The 22,447-nt window shown below is 38.1% G+C and overlaps 4 protein-coding genes across 4 annotated transcripts; 2 read left to right on the top strand and 2 right to left on the bottom strand.

Moving 5' to 3' along the window:
• The first annotated feature begins 337 nt into the window (after window positions 1-337).
• Window positions 338-2,632, top strand: LOC133304525 (NAC domain-containing protein 104-like). Its single transcript, XM_061504576.1, has 3 exons — window positions 338-509; window positions 1,917-2,164; window positions 2,276-2,632. Exons 1-3 carry the CDS (start codon window positions 347-349, stop codon window positions 2,444-2,446), a joined length of 582 nt encoding a protein of 193 aa, XP_061360560.1. The 5' UTR covers window positions 338-346; the 3' UTR covers window positions 2,447-2,632.
• A 3,611-nt stretch (window positions 2,633-6,243) lies between these two features.
• LOC133304515 (uncharacterized mitochondrial protein AtMg00820-like) lies at window positions 6,244-6,630 on the top strand. Its single transcript, XM_061504561.1, has one exon. It carries the CDS (start codon window positions 6,244-6,246, stop codon window positions 6,628-6,630), a length of 387 nt encoding a protein of 128 aa, XP_061360545.1.
• A 5,919-nt stretch (window positions 6,631-12,549) lies between these two features.
• Window positions 12,550-13,758, bottom strand: LOC133304514 (uncharacterized). The gene is made up of 2 exons (XM_061504560.1): window positions 13,537-13,758; window positions 12,550-12,783 (listed from the first exon to the last, which is right to left on the bottom strand). The coding sequence occupies exons 1-2, from the start codon at window positions 13,756-13,758 to the stop codon at window positions 12,550-12,552; spliced, it is 456 nt and encodes a 151-aa protein (XP_061360544.1).
• Window positions 13,759-15,225: 1,467 nt separating this feature from the next.
• LOC133304513 (uncharacterized) lies at window positions 15,226-16,449 on the bottom strand. The gene has a single exon (XM_061504558.1). It carries the CDS (start codon window positions 16,447-16,449, stop codon window positions 15,226-15,228), a length of 1,224 nt encoding a protein of 407 aa, XP_061360542.1.
• Window positions 16,450-22,447: the final 5,998 nt, after the last annotated feature.

Raw genomic sequence — 22,447 nt, 5'->3', positions numbered from 1 at the left:
AAACAAAAGTGGGAAAATCAATGCATTATGCATACAAAGGTGGGTCTCAAGTGTCTTAATACTTATCCTTCCTAGTTCCTAGCTTAACTAGCTATATATGCAATATTTTTAATGTTAATTTATCAGTATAGCTAGCTTCTTTTGTTTGCTTTCTTAATTGGCTTGCTTTATCCTTCTCGGACCTACCTTCTTATGATGGTTTTCCACGTACCGCCGTCTTTTCTTTCATCAACAAAATTCCTTTTTTGATTAATGATCTACCAAAATATCTCTCTCTCTCTCTTTCTCTATTATATATTGGGACAAAATTAAGTGCCAAAGTGCGCTAACAAATCAACAAAAGAAGATGGCAGATGAAAGCGTCAACCTTCCTCCTGGATTTCTCTTCTCTCCAACAGATGAAGAACTTGTTCTTCACTTTCTCTATTGTAAGGCTTCTCTTCTACCATACAATCCAAACATCATCCCCGATCTTGATCTGTCTCTGCATGTTCCTTGGGAATTAAATGGTATGCTTATGTTTCATCACTCAATTATTATTAGTCGTCTTCAATTTTTTACATAATATATACATAGAAAGTGACATAATTACCAATATACGTGGAATAGTGACCAAAGTGCCACTGTTGACAAAAATAAATATCAAAATGTCACGCCAACATTAAATTTTGCCAAAATGTCACGTGGCATATTTCATTATACTGTGTAGCGAAATATGTGTGCAAACAATTCGCTACACAGTGTAGTGAAATATGCCACGTCAGAATGCACAGAACCAAAAATGCCACGTGTGGCATTTTTGGTTCTGACGTGGCATATTTCGCTACACCGTGTAGCGAATTATTTGCACACATATTTCGCTACAAAGTGTAGCGAAATATGCCATCGCATTTTGACAAAATTTACTGTTAGCGTGATATTTTGGTATTTTTTTTTTGTCAACAGTGACAGAATAGTTACTGTTCCAATATATATGCTCATTGCATGCACGGATGAAACTCCAAATATGTTTAACATATAATGGCGAACCATATAATTTTGTGAACAGGGCGAAAGAAAGAAAATCCATATTAGGCCAACACTCTTATTGAGGGACAGTGACCAAAGTGTCATGTTTGAACAAAAAAATTATCAGACTGCCACGCTAACAGTAAATTTTGTCAAAATGCCACGCGGCATAATTCGCTACACAGTGTAGCGAATTATGCATGCAAGTAATTCGCTACCCAGTGTAGCAAAATATGCCACGTCATAATGTACATAAGGTATTTTGGCAAAATTTACTGTTGGCATTTTTGACATTTTGGCAAAATTTACATAAGGTAGCGAATTTCTCAAAATTTGACATGTGGCATTTTTGGTTTTGACGTGGCATATTTCGCTACACTATGTAACGAATTACTTGCATGCATAATTCGCTACACTGTGTAGCGAATTATGCCACGTGGCATTTTGGCAAAATTTACTGTTGGCGTGACAGTCTGGTAATTTTTTTATCCAAACGTGGCAAGATAGTCACTATTCTTATTATTGATGGGTCAATATGTAGATATGTTTAAAAAACTTTTTGATTGCTTATCAAAAAAAAAAACTTTTTGATTTTTTTTTATAAGTCGACTTTTACTATATCTTTAAAATGAGGTGGCATCCAAATATTACTATAAATTTTAATTTTTTTAAGTCAGTTATGAAATTAATTCCAAATTAAAGTTTAATCACATTTAAACTCATCACCTTTCCTCAAATATATATTTGATGGAAATCGAATCCGAAGAAAACTCAAAATTTAAAGGAGGTACACTTATGTTACTTTCTTTTTAAGTCTGAATGAGTATAAGACAAAGGTTTACATAAACTTGAGAGGGTGATCGTCCCTCCCAATTCCTCCCTAACTCTACCACCGTTAACATATTCAGGGAAGGCGTTGGCAAGTGGAAATCAATACTATTTCTTCACCAAAGTGAATGAAAACAGAGCCAGCACAGAAAATGGGTATTGGAAGGAAATAGGTGTCACGGAACCTATATTGTCAACCATTGACAAGAAAGTGGGAATCAAGAAGTACCTAATATTCCACATTGGCGAAGCTCCACAAGGTACTCAAACCAATTGGGTGATGCAAGAATATCATATTTGCTCCAATGAGTTTGACACTGCAACATATGTAAGCTGTAAGCTACTTTTATTTAGTTATCAAGCCCATTAAATAAATAAATAAACCTGGCAAATTGATGAACCTTATACTATATTTTCTCCCGTAAATGGTGCATGACAGGATCAAAGTTGGAGCAAGTGGGTTTTATGCAGAGTGTATGAAAAGAACTGGTCTCAACAAGGTGTAAACTTCTCTAGTGATGACGATGACAGTGGAACGGAGCTTTCTTTGCTTGATGAAGTTTATTTGTCGTTGGATGATGATCTGGAAGAAATAAGCATGCCTAATTAGATTGAATGTTATTAATATTATGTTACCACTTACCAATGCTAGCTAGATATAATGAAGTTCTTGCACCGTGTATCAAATACATGCATTTGAAGGGTAAATTATGGCCTCTGTTACATGCAGGATTACTGATGGCAAAAATCACGCTTATGCGGTCATTTGTTGGGATTAGCAAGAGGACGGGAATGGGCACCTGTTTCATATGTAGGGATTTGTCTCCTATTTATCTGTAAAGTTTTTTTAAAATAAATAAATATATTAAATATATTCCAAATGTAGGGATGGCAAAATTTTACAGCACTTAATCCCGTGATATTTTGATATGTATCTCTCATCGCATAGATTTTTTGGCAAATTATTTATTCATTTAATGTAAGTAAAATATGCATTGAGAGTGTGCACATTTAAATTGCTTATCACTCCATATACAACTTGTGCAAGAGTTAGAACAATACTAGATGTATATTCTACCCATGGGCAGCCAAAAGTCGTACACGCTCTTCATGCGCATTTTGCAAACCACAATATATGATAATATTGATTTTTGTACAAGTTGAGCATGAGAATAATGTGTGATTTAAATTTTAAACACACACATTCCATATGCGTGTTTCACTTGCATTATATTAGTAAATAGTTGTTGGAGATTATATGTAACAATATATTGTTTGAATTCTTTGTAACGTATATTGTTTGAATTCTTTGTAACCGTAAGTTTGAATTCTTTGAAACGTATATTGTTTGAATTCAATTCTTTGTAACCGTAGGTTTGAATTCTTTGTAACGTATATTGTTTGAATTCTTTGTAACCGTAGGACTGTTTAGATAGAGTATTTATTTGTTTTAGTCTGTTACGTTGTTACCATTTATTGTATGTTCGCCTATTTAAAGGCTACCAATGAATGAGATAAACACACAGTTGAAATATCAAGTTTATCTTGGTATCAGAGCTATCCTAGTATACACGTTTCCGCATTCCCTTTCAGTGCGAAAGCTGGTTCATTTAACATGGCACCAGGTGGTGGCAGCAAGTCCAAAACAACCGATCCTAGTTCGCCATTTTACTTGGCTGGATCCGACAGTCTAGGTCTCTTGTTAACGACTGTCATGCTGCGTGGTGAGCCCAACTATGACAACTGGGCCAAGCTCATGAAAAACGCATTGAAGGCGAAAAACAAATTGGGTTTTGTGACCGGTTCAGTCAAGAAACCAGGAGAGGATGATGCCGAAGAGTGGCGCGCCTGGGAGATGTGCAATTCGATGCTCAATGGTTGGATTCACAACACCATTGATGCAAAACTTCAACCATTCATCAAGTGCTTTGATGACGTCAAGGACTTATGGAATGACCTAGAGGAAAGGTATGCAGTGCAAAACTTTCCAAGACAGTATCAACTGAAATCCAGTTTAGCCAATATCAAGCAACATAGAGATATCGTTGGTGATTATTACACCAAACTCAGGGCTGTATGGGACGATCTGGAAGGCAGCAAAACTCGCAAGTCTTGCGATTGTGGTGATAAGTGTGCCATTGCCAAAGCAATCGAGGAGGAGCAAGAGCATGATCGCGTTTATCAATTTTTGATGGGGCTGGATGAATCTACATTTGGCAATCTGAGATCCCATATCCTCAACACTTCTCCTCTTCCTAGTGTCAACAAAGTGTACGCAATTGTCACTCAAGAGGAGACCCATCGTAGTATTTCTCGCGTTCAAGATGAGAGGAGTCAGGTAGTGGGATACTCAGCCCAAACCGATTCCATGAAGCAGTCAGACATGTCCATGCAGCAGCGGATGGTTCCTAACAAACCACAAGACAGAATACCTTGCCCTCATTGTGGCAAGACCAATAACGACCCTTCCAAATGCTGGAACGTTCATGGTTTTCCACCAAATAGGAGTGCTGGTTGCAGACGAGGAAGGGGAGGACGTTCGGCAGGACGTTATACGCATGCTCATGCGACGTTTGCAATGGATGCCTCACACCCAGTTGCTGCTAACTCTCTTCCTCCAGACGTCTCCCATTCTACCTCTTCTCAAGTTGCTGCACACTCCGTTTTGACCCCAGAAATTGTGAACAAACTGTTAACATTGGTAGACCAGCCTCAGTCACATGAAAAATTATCTGGTAAGCGTATTCATTCTCAATGGCTCATTGATAGTGGGGCCTCATGTCATATGACAGGCACTTTGGCTTTATTAGCTGACATTACACCTATTCCCCCTCTATCTGTGACTCTACCAAATGGTTCTATTACTTATGCTGCAAAACAAGGCTCGATGGTGTTTAATACAAACTTCATCTTGTCAAATATTTTATATGTGCCTAACTTACGCTGCAATCTCATCTCTGTTTCCTAATTGCTTCACTCCAAGAGCAGTAGCGTTACATTTACTGATAAAAAGTGCATTTTGCAGGACCAAGTGCTGAAGAGGGAGATTGGTTTGGGTGAACTTCATGAAGGAGTCTATGTGTTTCAGCCTTCATGTGCTTCAGCTTCGGCAGTTCAAGCAGGAGAGTCAATTGACTTGTGGCACAACAGGCTAGGCCATGCATCCTATGATATCTTATCTCTGGTTCCAGAAGTTAAAGCTTTGCAAAATAAAGTAGTATGTAAGGCATGTGAAGTTTGTCATCGTGCCAAGCAAACTAGATCAATGTTTCCTATAAGTTTTTCTCGCAGCAAAGAATGTTTTGATTTAATCCATTGTGACACTTGGGGTCCTTATCAAAATTCTTCTTCTTCTGGTGCACGTTATTTCTTAACTGTGGTGGATGACTATAGTAGGCATGTATGGGTTTTTATGTTGGCCGATAAAGTGAAACTTATAATCGGATGTGCAAATTTCTTGCTATGGTTCTGAACCAATTTGGTAAAACAGTAAAAATAATAAGGTCTGATAATGGTACTGAGTTCAAATCTAATAACATGGTGAAACTCTTGAATGAAAAATGTATTTTGCAACAAACAACTTGTGTTTATACGCCTGAACAGAATGGGAGAGTCGAAAGGAGGCATAGACACATCCTTAATGTATCACGTGCCTTACTGTTTCATGCAAATCTCCCTGTTGATTTTTGGGAGGAGAGTGTTCTTGCTGCTGTTCATATAATTAATAAAACACCTACAAGAGTTCTCCAAGGCAGGTCACCACATGAAGAATTGCATGGAGTTAAACCAGATTATACATACTTGCGCACGTTCGGTTGTCTGTCATTTGCTAATACAAGACTGAAACCAACTGACAAGTTTGCTCCACGTTCGCGACGATGTGTTTTCATCGGATATGCAATAGGGCAGAAAGGTTGGAGATTGTTTGATATAGAAGCGCAACAAAACTTTATGTCCAAGGATGTAAAAATTTTTGAAAATATTTTTCCTTTTCGCGAAGCTCCAGTACAATCTGTTTCTGCACCAAATTCTCATGTGCCTACAGAGCCAAATTACTTTGACGAAGGCCAAATTGTCCATGACGGTTCTGATGCATCAAATGACAGCGCAACGCCTAGTGGATCATGTGTTCCTCTGGACGGTAGGGGGAGTGTTTCGCTGGAAGCAATACCAACTAACGAAGTGGCCGCTAGGGAGTCCTCCTTACTAGAAGGAAGTTCGAGTTCTAGTGATGCATCAACCCAACAACAGTTGCTGTAAGCAAATCTGCGTCAAACAGTCACACGCCAGCACTGTACCAGGAAGCAGCCATCTTATTTGCAGGACTATGCATGTCAAGTAGCTGAAACACACACTCCTTCATCTCTCCCTACTCAAACCAATGTCACCTCAGGTACTCGGTATCCTATGTGCAATTATCTTAGCCTCACTAACTTTTCTAAGCAACATCAAGATTTTGTTGCAACTATTGACACAGGTTATAAACCACGTACATTTCAAGATGCTATGAGAGACTCCCGATGGGTGGAAGCCATGAGGGCTGAAATCACAGCCTTAGAAGACAACCATACATGGTGCCTCACGGATTTACCTCCAGGGAAGCGTGCTCTTCCAAGCAAGTGGGTGTTTAAAATAAAATATCGTTCTGATGGAACGGTGGAACGGTATAAGGAAAGATTGGTGATTGCAGGTAATTATCAGATTGCTGGAGAAGATTACAGTGAGACTTATGCACCAGTGGCAAAGATGATGAGTGTACGTACATTGCTTGCAGTGGCTGCAGCAAGAAACTAGGAGTTGCACCAGCTTGATGTTCATAACGCATTCTTGAATGGAGAAATAAGTGAGGAAGTTTACATGAGATTCCCCCCTGGATTGAGTACTGGGTCTAAGCATAAAGTATGTCATCTTACAAAGTCATTGTATGGTTTGCGCCAATCACCCTGAAACTGGTTTTCCAAACTCAGCAGTTCGTTGACGGCATATGGATTTGTTCAGTCAAAAGCTGATTACACGCTCTTTACTATGCAAAAAGGGGAGGTGTCTCTTTCACTTTTAGTTTATGTCGACGACATCATCTTAGCAGGTAATGATTCACATGCTTGTCTTGCAGTCAAGGAGTATCTGAATCAGTGTTTTAAAATAAAAGACCTGGGTAGTCTGAAATATTTTTTGGGTATTGAAATTGCCCGCAGCAAGAAAGGAATATTTTTATGTCAGCGTAAGTATGCCCTGGATATTCTTTCTGATTCCGGGCTCAGTGGATGTAAACCGGCGATTTCCCCTATAGAACAGACTCATCGTCTTGCCTTGGATGACGGACCAGTATATGAGAACCCTGAACGGTATAGAAGACTCATTGGTAAGTTGATTTACCTCACTATCACAAGACCCGACCTGAGCTATGTTGTTCATATCCTTTCTCAATTCATGCATTCACCGCGCCTAGCTCATTATGAGGCTGTTCTCCGGGTTATTCGATATGTGAAGAGAGATCCTGGTCAAGGACTTCTCCTCAAATCGGATTGTGACCTAAAAATTCATGCCTATTGTGATTCGGATTGGGCTTCATGTCCTCTTACCAGACGATCTCTCACTGGTTTTTTTATTATGTTGGGTTCTTCACCTGTATCCTGGAAAACCAAGAAACAAGTAACAGTGTCTCGCTCTTCTGCAGAAGCAGAGTATAGATCAATGGCTGCAGCTACAGCAGAGATTGTGTGGCTCAAGTCATTTCTCACCTCTCTTGGGGTCACTCACTCAAGTCCTATGGAATTATTTTGTGATAACCAAGCTGCTTTACACATTGCAGCGAATCCGGTGTTTCACGAGCGTACCAAGCATATTGAGTTAGATTGCCACTTTGTACGTGAACATATTCTAGCCAAGCATATTACAACAGCTCATGTGCCTTCTCGTTTCCAACTTGCTGATTTGTTTACTAAAGCCTTGGGACAACGCGAGCTTCTTAGTTTTCTTCCCAAGTTGGGCATTTCATCCTTACATACTCCAACTTGAGGAGGAGTGTTGGAGATTATATGTAACCGTAGGTTTGAATTCTTTGTAACGTATATTGTTTGAATTCTTTGTAACCGTAGGACTGTTTAGATAGAGTATTTATTTGTTTTAGTCTGTTACGTTGTTACCATTTATTGTATGTTCGCCTATTTGAAGGATACCAATGAATGAGATAAACACACAGTTGAAATATCAAGTTTATCTGAAAGATTAAAGAATAAAGAAGAAAGATTAAAGAAAGAAAAAGAAAGATTCAAGAAAGAAGAAGAAAGATAAAGAAAGATTCAAGAAAGAAAAAGAAAGAAACAAGAACGCAGAAAAACAAAACAAAAATGAAAAACACAAGACAAAAAGAACAATATAGAAATATTAAAGAACAAAGAAGAAAGATAAAGAAAGATTCAAGAAAGAAAACGAAAAAGAAAGAAACAAGAACGTAGAAAACCAAAAATAAAGAACGATGCAAACTCCCCGGCAATGGCGCCAAATATGACGTGAGCTGTCAAACTCACTCAAATTAATCAGGTTTGTAAAAATAAATATTTGTAATAAAGTGAGCAACTTGAATCGTCTCTCAAGGAATTTGCAAAGATCTTAATCGATCAATTAAAAACAAGAAGTAAAAATGGGGGTTTGTGTGATTAAAAATAGAAAGCAAAAATAACGATTTAAAAATGAAATTATCAATTAAAAGCAATCAACCCAAGAATTAGGATTCCAAGATATCCATCATTGGACAAAGGATTACAAAATCGTGGTTGACCCTAAGCAATTCAAAATCCCTGCAATTGCTTAGGAACCCTTCTCTAAACGATCGCCTAGCGTTTGATCAATACGGCGCATCTACTCGAGCAATCGCGGAGTATCAGCCCGTTTGACTTAAGATCATCGGGTTAATCAACCTAAACATTGAATCTAACATTCAATCACTTACCTTGGCTGCAATCACAGAACTCGAATCCGAGTTGAAGGAAAAGAAACAATTTGGATCAAGATAAAGCACACGTCCTCCGGATTCAACCGCGGAATCCTTAATTCTTGGATTGATTAAAGAACGCTTAGCCTAGCATGGCTAAGTAGAAAACCATAATTGAAATTAAGAAAATAAAGAAGAACAATAGAATAGAAGAGAGAAAACGTAAATTGCAATTGATTCTTGAAACTGTAAAAACATAAACTCTCTAAACGAAAACTAAAACTAAAACTAAAACTAAAACTAAATTCCAAGGTCTTCTAATCATGCCTTTATATAGGCTCTACAAGTCTGACCTAGTATAAAAGGAAATAAAAGATAAATAATATATTTGGGCCTCATAAAGATTGGGTTCCCAATTACAAACTTAAATCCAATTAACTAATTAAAACTGCACCAACTCGTGACAAACTTGGGCTTGATTTTCTACCATAATTCCGTCTGAATTGAGCTTCATTGGATGAAATAGAAATTGTAGCCCTTTTTGTTGGCTGCAAAACTCAACAAGAACGGAGTCAATAGGACATCTTTAGATTGAGATATGGCTAAAATACAAAAGTAGTGTAAATTTGAAAAATTCTGACGAAAATCAATTAAACCCAATTAAAATCTAGAATTCTAATTTGACCCAAAAGACCTTTGTTTAACTCAAATAAATTCTAAAAATACTAACCAAGAGTAATAAATAAGTATAATAAATATCAATTATCACACGTAAAGCGACTACAGAAAAATTGAACCCGTGTGTGTGTGTGTATATATATATATAGGTTTAAAGTTACTAAAGTTACTTTAGATAACTTTATATCTAATGTTCATCCAAACACACACATAAAAGTGTGTGGGCCCATGTTTTTTTTCTCTCTTCTCTTCACATGGGTCCACATAGACTCCACACACATTTTTTATGTATTTTGATGAACATTAGATAAAGTTATCTAAAGTAACTTTAAAAACTTTAAACCCTATATATATATATATATATATATATATATATATATATTGCAACTTTAGCAAGTGTACTAGTCGTACAAGTAATAAAATGATGAATAAAGATCGTTCCCACGAAGATTTGTGTTCAAACATCAACTAACCATATATACTTAAGTTGAATCAAACAAAAAGTTATTGATTGCATTGATAATTGTCACAAGAAATTTGAATTGTATTAAAAGTTGATAAAATAAATAAAATGTGAATTGCAATTTTAAAAACAAGTAGTCATAAATCAATTTCCCTCAAGCATGAATTTATGTAAGAATCAGTCCTATTATGAATTATCTCCCATGTGATGTTAATCAATCTTTTTCTTATCACCAAAATGTAATCACTTACTATCCTGGTTGATACATTAATCAAGAACCCCAATCCCTTGGTGATTCCTTTCTTAATACATGCATTAAACACTAAGATCTTAAAGATTATATCAGAGTCCTAGCATCAATCCCTTGAATACTAGAACACTGATGATGAAATTACTAGTTGTAGAAATAATGTAAACATCCATGTTCTACACTACTCCTTTGATGGAAAGAATTGATACAGGAAACTTCATATCATCACATAAAAGAAACTCATAATATTCAATCGACTATACATAAATCATCCTTGAGTTCCATTGAAATCAGACCACAAAGAACTCTACTCAAACATAGTAAAAGAAATAGCAAGAGAAGAGGAAAGATCAAACTCTATTGTCATGATGGTTGAGTCTTCCATCTTCAATTACAATTACATAAAATGTACTAACTATTACAAGAACTAAATCCTAAAGAATTTGGAAAGTCAGAGAAAGTGAAGAGTCAGATCAGAGGATCTGAGATAGGATAGGATCAAATGTGAAGGCCTTATGCCTTTTATAGTTCTCAAATTACAACTGAAAATCAACCAAAAACTGACTTAGGCGCTAAAACGTTCCTTGTTGGACGTTTTAGCGCTCAACTTTGACGGATGCCCAACTGCTTTTAACTGACTTCAGCGCTAAAACATTCTACTTGGACGTTTTAGCGTGCAAGACCAGAACCTTTTTGCACATCAGAGCGCTAAAACCCTTGAATTGGACATTTTAGCGCTCGAGACCAGAATCTTTTCCAACAGCAGAGCGCTAAAACCTTTGCATTGGATGTTTTAGCGCTCGACACCAGCAATTTTTGGCCTTATTATATAGCAGCGCGCTAAAACGTTCGCTTTGGACGTTTTAGCGCTCAACACTTAGCATTTTCTCATTCTTCAGAATCTTCTTCCTTCTCTCATTTGCTTCTTTGAGCTTCATTTCTGTAAGAACCTGCACCGTTACTTAAGGGAGTTAATTAATTAATTATGTGAAATTAAGAAATAATTCCATAATTAACCCTAATAATTATTATGAGGCTCTAATAATTATAGTAAGTGATTAAGAATGCTGAAAATCACTTTTCGGAAGAAAAGTGCACATACCGATTCTGCTAGTCGGTATAAATGCGTACCAAAAAAGTATCCTGAAAAATTATTATAAGTGCATGATAATTACTAGAATAATATGTAGGAACTCTATCCCAAGCACATGCAATGGGGAAGATGACTTATCAAAACAAAACCTTGTTCATTCAAAAAGAACAACCCATGAGAACCGATTCGTGTGTGGAGAGGAATAAGGAGAAGAGAAAATGGCTCACCTCCTTATGATGGACTTTCGGCTGAACAAAGAACAAAGGAGAAGATGTTGAGTTATTTTCGTCCCTTGCTCATGGAGCTCACGGTCTGTAGCTAGGAGAAGAGGGGAAAAATGGAAGATTATAATAGCAACTAGGTTGGTGGTGTTCTATGGAGATGGTCACGGTTCTAGCAAGGGAGGAAAGGATGATATGTGATTTTTCTTGATGTATTTACTCCATACAGCTCACGGTTTTAGGGGGAAAAGGAGGAGATTGAATGGTTAAGTCTTTGTTCTGGTTTAATAAGATCACTTTTCCACTTATTGCTCTACACATTCAGCGCTTAATGGAGAAAGGATGAAGTTTAGAAGGCTGATTTAAAAGCTACAAGGACCAAAAATTTACTTGGCTCTCTCTCCCTTTCATGCGTACAAGAGGGTGTAAAGGATGTGGGGTTTCTACCCAATAAAATGACATGCAAACTGACTACATTTCTCACATTGGCTGCATGTTAAAAAGGCTGATTGAGATTGCCTAATGGCACAAGCATTTAGATTGCTTTCTGCCCATATCAGCGCATGGAACAAAGGAATGCCAAGTGGCTGAATTTTGCCATGTGTTGATCCTTTGCCAATCATTGACTTCCTTGTAAGATTCTTAAGATAAGGTGAGGATGGATAAAAGATTAGGGCTGAACCTAAGTCCCCCTTGAGGCTCTTGGGCCGACGGTCAAGGGTGTGATTGGGTCCAATAATTCAAGTCCAATGGTTCTACTAACTTATGAACTAGCCCACTAAATTATTAGTTCCCATGTCTTCTAGGTATCCTTAGGCTTTCTATATGTTACAATTAAATTATTCCTATACTTCTAACTAGAGTTTCAAATGCCAAAAATAAATACTCCCCCACAATTATAGTTCAAATAATTCCCTAATTTAAATCAAGTCCACCCTAAAGAAAATATTTATACAATTCGAAGGCAAGTAATCTACCACATTCCTAATTGCAATTTAAATCGATTCCTAATTATATGGGATGTTACATTCTCCCCACCAAAATAGAATTTTGTCCGCAAATTAACTTACGTACTTAATTAAAAAGTTCCGGGTCCCGATTCCGAATGTCATCTTCACGCTCCCAAGTGGCTTCATATGCCGATTTGTTGTTCCAAAGAACTTTCACCAACGGTATCTCCTTGGAATGGACTCGTTTAACTGACCTCTCGAGAATTTGGAATGGTTGAACAAGATACGTCAGATTTTTCTCCAAGTCCATTTCTTCTGGCTGTAATACATAGGATGGATCAGAGAGATATCTTCTCAACTATGACACATGAAATACGTTATAAATTCCCGACAAATTAGGTGGTAACGTCAACCGATAAGCTGATTCTCCAATCCTGTCCAAGATAAGATATGGTCTCTAGTACCACGGACTCAACTTCTTCACTCCCATTCTTCAGCCGAGTCCAGATGTGGGCGTGATTCTCAAAAACACGTGGTCTCCCACTTCAAAAGATAAGGGTTTATGACGATTGTCATAATAACTTTTCTGTCTCGCCTAAGCCCTCTGCATATTTTCCTTGATCCTCTGCACTTGCTCTGAAGTTTCTTGAATCATATCGGGCTCCAAAATACTCCGCTCACCAACTTCTACCCAACATAACAGGGATCTGCATTTCCTCCCGTACAGAGCTTCATACGGTGTCATTCTGATGCTGGAATGATAATTGTTATTGTACGCAAACTCCACCAAAAGAAGGTAGTTGTCCCAACTGCCTCCTTGATCTAAAATACAGGCTCGCAACATATCCTCCAGAACCTGAATAGTGTGTTCAGTCTGGCCATCGGTTTGCGGATGATAAGTAGTGCTTAACCTCAAATGGGTTCCGAGAGCTCGCTGAAAAGACTCCCAAAACCTAGAGGTGAACTTGGGATCATGGTCACTCACAATGCTGGTGGGAACTCCATGCAGCTTCACAATCTCCCGAAGATAAATCCGGGCAAGCTTTTATGTATTATACGTTGTTTGGATACTCAAGAGATGGGCTGATTTTGTCAACCGATCAACAATTACCCAGATGGCATCAAATCCTTCTTGCGTCCTGGGAAGTCTGACTACAAAGTCCATGGCAATACTATCCCATTTCCATTCGGGAATCTCTAGAGGTTGAAGAAGTCCCGAAGGTTTCTGATGTTCATACTTCACCTTCTGACATGTTAGGCACCGAGCTACATACTCCGTAATATCACGTTTCATACCCGGCCACCAAAACGAAGTCTTCAAGTCATGATCCATTTTAGTGGATCCAGGATGAACGGTATAATTACCCTTATGGGCCTCTTGCAAGACTTCCTACTTCAGTTCTTCATTCGGTACTACTACCCGACCTTGGAATCTCAGCATTTCATTTTCATCCCAAACTACATCTCGGAAACCAGCCAATTTATAGAGTAGTTCCTCATCTCTTTGAGCCCTCTTTATTCTACGGAGTAATTCATTTTCTACTTTGATACTACCCAATCTTATACTACGCCTTCTTCTAACAACAGACAAGTTCATATCTCGAAAAGCTTCAAGTAGTTTCAGTTCTTCCATCATCAGAGTTGCAGTGTGGAGAGTCTTCCGACTCAAAGCATCAGCTACAATATTTGCCTTGCTTGGGTGATATTTAAGTTCAAACTCATAATCTTTCAAGAATTCCATCCACCGTCGTTGCCTCATGTTTAGCTCCTTCTGATCAAACAAGCACTTCAGACTCTTGTGATCGCTAAAAAAATCAAACTGCAAACCATACAAATAATGTCTCCAGATTTTTAGTGCGAACACTATAGCGGCCAACTCCAGGTCATGAGTGGGATAATTTTCCTCGTGAGGCTTTAGTTGTCGTGAGGCATAAGCTACGACCATACGATCTTGAATCAATACACAGCCAAGTCCCTTCAAAGACATGTCACAGTACACTTCAAACTTTCTAGTTAGATCCGGAATAGTAAGCACCGAAGCACTTGTCAATCTACCTTTTAGCTCCAAGAAACATTCTTCACAAGCGTCAGTCCACTCAAAAGTCATACCCTTCCGAGTGGGACGAGTAAGAGGCTGTACTAACTGAGAGAAATTCTGAATAAACCTACAATAATAGCCTGCAAGACCCAAGAAACTCCGCACTTCAGTGACGGTCTTAGGTCGTTCCCAATTCATTACTGCTTCAACCTTGCTGGGATCCACAGCAATCCCTTCCGCTGAAATTATGTGGCCCAAGAACTGGACTTCACTTAACCAGAACTCACACTTCGACCACTTGGCATACAATTGTTTGTCCTTAAGGATTTGTAAAACTATCCTCAAATGTTCCGTATGCAGTTCTTCAATGGCGGAGTAAATCAGGATGTCATCGATAAACATAATAACAAACTGATCCAAGAATGGGCGGAAGATACGGTTCATATAATCCATGAATACCGTCGGAGCATTAGTAAGTCCGAACGAAATCACTTGATATTCATAGTGACTATATCGAGTCCTAAAAGCTGTGTTTGGAATGTCCTCCGGTCTGACCTGGATTTGATGGTATCTCGATCGCAAGTCTATCTTGGAAAATACTCTGGCACCTCTCAGCTGGTCTATCAAATCATCAATCCTAGGAAGCAGATATTTATTCTTCACTGTCACCTTGTTCAGTTTACGGTAATCCACACACAAGTGCAGACTACCATCCTTCTTCTTAATAAGAATGGTTGGAGCTCCCCACGGAGAAGTACTGGGTCAGATGAACTCTTTTGACAAAAGCTCTTCTATTTGCTTCTTCAGTTCCCGAAGTTCTAAAGGTGCCATACGATAAGGAGCAATGGAAATAGGTCGAACTCCAGGAAGAAGTTCAATGGGAAATTCTATCTCCCGATGAGGAGGTAATCGAGGAATTTCATCGGGGAACACCTCCTCGAATTCATTAACAATAGGAATATTTTGAAGTTGGTTGTCAACCGTAGTCTCAGACTCAATCAACAACAGATACCCTTCAGCTCTCCGAAGGAGCTCTTTTCTAACTTGCAATAAAGAAATAATAGCAAAAGACTGAATATTACTATCCTTCGAAGGAACAATGACCTTCCATGCTTGACAATCCAAAGTTATTCCGTTCTCTGCCAACCAGTCCATACCGATAATCACCTCAAGACTGAATACCGGTAGGACCACTAAATTCACTGTATAAGTGTTTCCTTCAAATTGCAGAATACAACCCATGCAGATTTCTAATGCGGTACAAGATCCTCCGGCAAAAGTGCTAATTTGCAACTCATAAGGTAACAGAGCCGGGGTGATACCTATTCTCATTGTAGTGTGCCCCTCAATAAAAGAACCTGATGCTCCAGAATCGAAAATCACAGAAAGAGGATAACCATTCAGAATTACATTACCTCGGATCAGATTCAGATATTTTTGGGCTTCATTTGCATCAAGGGTGAACACCCGAGCTTGAGTAGGAGGCTGTTTGGCATTCTGTGGGCAATCAGAAACAAAGTGTCCCGACTGTCCACACCCGTAGCACAAATTGTTCCCGCGTTGGAAAATACCAGCATGATTCTTTCCACAAGTAGCACAAGCATTGGGACCCTGTCGTCCGACTGAAGATTGTCCAGGAGCATTATTCCTCTTGAAGTTTCCAGTTCGAGCTTGCAACTGCAGACCCTTGCCCTTATTCATTCCAGTAATCTTTCTGAAGAACCGGCCCGCTTTACTTCCTCCCTGTGATTGCATTGGCTGTTTGGACAGATTCCTTGCTTCATTTATAATTTCTTCCGCTTGCCGACTCTGATTAATCAAGTCAGGCAGAGTACGATTAGCTGTAATTGGCATGAGCTTGCGGATCTCTAGGTGCAGTCCACTTTCATATTTTTCCACCTGCCACTCTTCATCATAGATGTTCCGATCAAAATTGGCATATTCCATCAGCTGCCCAAACTTAGTAATATATCCATTGACAGTCATGTTATCCTGCCGTAGTGACAGCAACTCAGTGTCTTTCATCCTCCTGATAGACTTAGGGAAATACTTGTCAAGAAAAACCTGTCCGAACACCGCCGAGTCAGATCAACATGTTGAGCTCGTAGCAAAGCCCCCGCACCCGTCTGCCAAGTCAAAGCTTCACCAATCAGCTGATACGAGGCATAGTCAGCCTTTTGAGCTTCAGGGCATCCCATTCGTTCAAAGATATGTTCAATCATCTGCGACCATCTTGATGCAGCCTCAGGATTATCTCCACCTTCAAATGTGGGTGGCTGAAAATTTCGGAAGTCTTTCAACCTCCGTCTAGCAATTTCCTCAGCATTGTCATGCAGCGGGGGTTGGTTCGGATTCTGATGTCTATATTCTCTCCACTCTTGACTCATGTTCTGGACAAAAGTGGCCAACCCCCCAACAGTAGTGATAAGGTCTTCAGCTGCATTGCTAGATCTTCCCTGAGTAGAACCCCGTGTACCTGCCATGTTTTTGCACTCACAATACCACGAAATGAGCTGATCAGATTCACTGCAAGATATACATGACAGCAATCCCAAGTAGGTACCCGAGTTCTAATCAGATAAGTTAACAATGCATCTGTCCCTATCACGGTATAATTCTAACAGTCTATCAAACAATTAGACATTTTATTACACAACAATCATTAAACAACTTAACAAACAATTACACATAGCAAACAATTTAGCCAATAACAAAAAGTTCAACAATCAAACAGACACCATGAACCAAAACCGCTCTGATACCATTTAGTGTGACACCCTCCCTTGTATGCATCCAAGGGAGACGTCTGCTAAGCGGATTAGAGTCGGACGTCGTTGAATTAAGTACTAAAACGTCCTTGTTTCATCACAAAATAATTTCTTGTATTGAATTCTGTTTGTACTAAATAAATAGCGTGAAAATTTACAAAGTACATTGCTTGCTGAATGAATAATTTTCCAGAAAAACCTGTCTGTTTGCAAAAATCATAATAAATCGAGCTTTCAGAATTTTGGTATAAAATTTATATAATCTGAAACTACACATCTGGGGCTTCGTGTGCATATAAATTATAAGTGAATCGGAGGTCTGTAGCCCCCGAAACAGAACTCGCAAGGTGCTCGTTAAATCTATTTATAAATCAGCACTTGAAACGTTCAGAAATTGTTTTTCACAAAACGTTACCAGAATCTCCCAAATTACAAACTGACCATAAAATCTTAAAAATAGCACAATAAAAACATGATTCCAACAGTAGTCCATCCTTCCAAAATATTACACCCATATAATTGTTGCGGATCTAGCAAGTGCACTAGTCGTACAAGTAATAAAATGATGAGTAAAGATCGTTCCCACGAGGATTTGTGTCAAGCACTGACTAACCATATGTACTTGAGTTGAATCAAACAAAAGTTCATAGATTGCATAGATTTCTTGTCACCATAAACTACACTGAATTGAATTAAAACTTGATAAATAAATAAAATGTAAATTATAATGTAAACAAGTAGTTAGATGTCAATTTCCCTCAAACATGAATTTATAGATGAACCAATTTCCATTATGAATTATCTAATATGTGATGTTGATCAACCTTTTTCTTATCATCTCAAGATGTAATCCCTTACTATCCTGATAGACACATTAATCAGAAACCCCAATCCCTTGGTGATTCCTTTCTTAATACATGCATTAATTACTAAGATCTTAAGATCACATCAGAATCGTAGCATCAATCCCTTGACTACTAGAACACTGATGATGAAGTTGTCAAAAATAAAGAAACAATGTGAACATGTATGTTCTACACTATTCCTCAACATGAAGAATCAATCAAGATAACTTCATACAATCACATAATAGATAAACAAAACATCTAATTAACCATTCATAAATTCAAACTTGAGTTCCATTGAATCAAACTACAAAGGACTCTCCTAAGACATAATTGAAATACAAACAAGAGAAGAAAGATCAAACTCCATTGACATGATAGTTGAGTCTTCAATCTCCAAGTGCAATTACATAGGAAATACTAACTATTACAAGAACTAATCCTAAAGAATTTGGAAATTCAGAGAAAATGAGGAGTCAGATCAGATCTATGAAAGACCTGATCTGATCTCCCTTCTCCTAGTGTGATGGGAAAAGTCAGAATGAGATATGATGGATTGGATCTGATTTCTGGAATCTGTCAGAATGTGAAAGCCCCTTGTCCTTTTATAAGTTACAAATTACAACTGAAAACTGACATGGGCGCTAAAACTCTCATTTCTGGACGTTTTAGCGCTCAACCTTGACGGATGCCCAACTGCTTTTAACTGTCTTGGGCGCTAAAACGCTCAGTTTTGGGCGTTTTAATGTTCAGCACCAGCATCTTTTGTGCAACAGGGCGCTAAAACGCTCAGTTTTGGGCGTTTTAGCGCCTAGCACTTAGAATTTTCTCATTCTTCAGAATCTTCTTCCTTCTCTCTTTTGCTTCTTGAGCTTCATTTCCCTACAAAAACAATGTAAATTTTCAACATAAGCTTAAGAACTTGTATTTGAGAGATTTCCAGGACATTAACCTCTTTTCCATCCATCTAATCACACAAATTGATATTAATTCATGCTTAAAAACCTGATGAACTAAGGGTTCATCAATAATAAAGTCAGCCAACATCCAACAAACAAAGCAGATAACAGCAGAAATTCCAAACAACAGCAGTCAACAGTAAATATCCAAAATAATAACGTCATCATATGCTTTTTCGTCCTCCTGCAATTTTATAACAATGAGCCCCAAAAGGGGTGAGAAAAATCCTAGTAGTGTGATAGCAAAACCAGTAATGCAACAGTATTAACTAGATACAGAATTCCAAAACAGTCGCATCAACATTTAAATTTCGGCGGATACTAATAGTAATCAAAGTGCGTATATAACGCCAAAGTAATGTACGTTCATAGCATTGCAGTGCACGTACTACTAACAAGCACAGTGGAGATTCCATATGGCCCATCAAGGTGAATTCCAACTGCGTCCTATGCGAACTGAGCCACGGTTCCGTTCCCTGGTACCTGAGGGATGCCTACATGATGCATGCTTAGACAAATGTTTCTTTTCTTAAATATTCTTAGTTCAAAATCAGCATGAAATTCGTGCATGTATGCCATGCTATGGTTCGCACACAAAAGCAAAATAGATGAAATAATGATGTGTATGAGCATGACTAAGTCATAATCAAGATAGCATATATTTTATGGATTTTTAATACCAAGATGCTGAATAAAAAATACTACCCAAAACAGAATATCCATCATGTCAAGTCCAAGGGCAGAATACAAATAACAGGTAACAGAATACAAATCCAAAGCCCATGTGAGTAACTGTTCACAATTCCATACTAGCTAATAGTCACAATAGGTAATGCCACCTAACACTTACCTCGTGTGCCACAAATATTAATCAAACAACAGCAATAATCAGTCCACACTCAAGGGTTATGCGCACCTAATCAAGCAAAACCAAACAGAATTTCAAACGTTGATTCTCATAATTTTCAAGCACTAGCCATGCCTACAAGCCTTAGCATTTTACACGGTTTCTATAAGTCTTTTACTCACTCATTTTTCTGACTTCAAGTCCTCTTTCTAACTTGTTAACATCGAAGAAAATTCAAGGTTTCTCAAGTCACCAATTCGGGTTTCATACTGAAAGGTCTCATGATTTTTATTCATATACTTTCAACCCTACAACCTATGGTGCACTACAAAGGACCCTAAAACATGCTGTCAAATTAGTTTAAGACATACAACAATAGCTACCTCCTCTAAGTTCAACAAAGCAGAAAGTTCCCCAAGGGAGACTATATCCCAAGCTCTAACAAAATCGATCTTGTGTGCTTGTGGACACAAGGCCCCAATCGGTACAAAAGGGCAGAATCAACCAGAAAAGGAATGACAACATACATTAACTTATCCTATCATGCAAACACGGCAAAACCACAAGGAAAACAAAGGAGAGGTTTGAGATGAACTTACGGTTTATTGGCTCTACACACCAAAGCTACCAATTGGTCAAGTAGTCAACTTTTTCCTTCCAACGTTCCAAGAAATCTAGCCCAAGCACATGCAATGGGGAAGATGACTTATCAAAACAGAACCTTGTTCATTCAAAAAGAACAACCCATGAGAACCGATTCGTGTGTAGAGAGGAATAAGGAGAAGAGAAAATGGCTCACCTCCTTATGATGGACTTTCGGCTGAACAAAGAACAAAGGAGAAGATGTTGAGTTATTTTCGTCCCTAGCTCATGGAGCTCACGGTCTGTAGCTAGGAGAAGAGGGAAAAAATGGAAGATTATAATAGCAACTGGGTTGGTGGTGTTCTATGGAGATGGTCACGGTTCTAGCAAGGGAGGAAAGGATGATATGTGATTTTTCTTGATGTATTTACTCCACACAGCTCACCGTTTTAGGGGTAAAAGGAGGAGATTGAATGGTTAAGTATTTGTTCTGGTTCAATAAGATCACTTTTCCACTTATTGCTCTACACGTTCAGTGCTTAATGGAGAAATGATGGAGTTTAGAATGCTGATTTAAAAGCTACAAGGACCAGAAAATTACTTGGCTCTCTCTCCCTTTCATGCGCACAAGAGGGTGTAAAGGGTGTGGGATTTCTACCCAATAAAATGATATGCAAACTGACTACACTTCTCACAATGGCTGCATGTTAAAAAGGCTGATTGAGATTGCCTAATGGCACAAGCATTCAGATTGCTTTCTGCCCATATCAGCGCATGAAACAAGGGAATGCCAAGTGGCTGAATTTTGCCATGTATTGATCCTTTGCCAATCATGGACTACCTTGTAAGATTCTTAAGATAAGGTGAGGATGGATAAAAGATTAGGGCTGAACCTAAGTCCCCCTTGAGGCTCTTGGGTCGACGGTCAAGGGTGTGATTGGGTCCAATAATTCAAGTCCAAGGGTTCTACTAACTTATGAACTAGCCCACTAAATTATTAGTTCCCATGTCTTCTAGGTATCCTTAGGCTTTCTATATGTTACAATTGAATTATTCCTATACTTTTAACTAGAGTTTCAAATGCCAAAAATAAATACTCCCCCACAATTATAGTTCAAATAATTCCCTAATTTAAATTAAGTCCACCCTAAAGAAAATATTTATACAATTCGAAGGCAAGTACTCTACCACATTCCTAATTGCAATTCAAATCGATTCCTAATTATACGGGATGCTACACACACGGGGTGAGATCTCAAAAGAGAAATCTCAGTAAGACAACCCCAAGCTCCACTTACATGTGTAATATAAGTTCTAAAATGATAATGGCAGTAAAATATCAAAATCTATGCAATGCAGCATATGTCCATGTCATGTGTGTATGTGTAACAACCCGTTGTACACCAGTATTGTTAACATTGATTATGATATTAATCGTAGTTACAATCATAGCAATTCATTTATAAAAATGCGAGTAAACTCTTTCCTTTTTATTACGCGAGCATTTAAAAGAATAATAAAGCGTAATAAATAAAAGTTATGACCGAAACTATAAACTCTTTGTGGAATAATTACTTAAACTGTCTAAATATCATATAATACTCCTCTCAAGTCACTAAGGGGTTCTTATAAATCCACTTAGCTAAAATCTCACTTTTACGTTTTCTAGCTATCTGAACATAGTTTGGTATTTTAATTACTGCGGATAAAACTCATGCCGCAAACCTATCATTTTTTAGTATGTTATTCTAGACTTAATTAAATTTCTAACAAGCTGTCACACGAGTCATAAAGTTCTCGTTTTCTCCGGATATCACCGTTTGAAGTTGGACAAGCAAATATGCTAGCCAACCTCAAACAGGGCTCCAAATAGCCCTCACTCTATCAATGATTCTGGAAAAAACACTCAACCAATGCTCTCAAATTTTTATACAGTAAACTAGACACCTCAAGCTTCAATTTGACATATCATACACCTAATTT

The sequence above is a fragment of the Gastrolobium bilobum genome, unplaced genomic scaffold (genome assembly GCF_033153095.1).
Source record: "Gastrolobium bilobum isolate Gb01-03AN ecotype WA unplaced genomic scaffold, APGP_CSIRO_Gbil_v1 utg54589, whole genome shotgun sequence".
NCBI lineage: Eukaryota > Viridiplantae > Streptophyta > Magnoliopsida > Fabales > Fabaceae > Gastrolobium > Gastrolobium bilobum.
Note: the sequence above shows the minus strand (reverse complement) of the source record. Positions and strands in the feature narration are given on the sequence as shown.

What these genes read in the sequence shown, in the direction of transcription:
- LOC133304514 (XM_061504560.1), bottom strand. Translation starts at nt 13,758, where the DNA reads ATGGATCATGACTTGAAGACTTCGTTTTGGTGGCCGGGTATGAAACGT. An exon ending in AAGGATTTGATGCCATCTGG is followed by an intron (nt 12,784 to 13,536) that starts GTAATTGTTGAT and finishes CATGTGTCATAG; the next exon opens with TTGAGAAGATATCTCTCTGA.
- LOC133304513 (XM_061504558.1), bottom strand. Translation starts at nt 16,449, where the DNA reads ATGACTGTCAATGGATATATTACTAAGTTTGGGCAGCTGATGGAATAT.
- LOC133304515 (XM_061504561.1), top strand. Translation starts at nt 6,244, where the DNA reads ATGTGCAATTATCTTAGCCTCACTAACTTTTCTAAGCAACATCAAGAT.
- LOC133304525 (XM_061504576.1), top strand. Translation starts at nt 347, where the DNA reads ATGGCAGATGAAAGCGTCAACCTTCCTCCTGGATTTCTCTTCTCTCCA. An exon ending in TGTTCCTTGGGAATTAAATG is followed by an intron (nt 510 to 1,916) that starts GTATGCTTATGT and finishes TAACATATTCAG; the next exon opens with GGAAGGCGTTGGCAAGTGGA. An exon ending in AGTTTGACACTGCAACATAT is followed by an intron (nt 2,165 to 2,275) that starts GTAAGCTGTAAG and finishes GGTGCATGACAG; the next exon opens with GATCAAAGTTGGAGCAAGTG.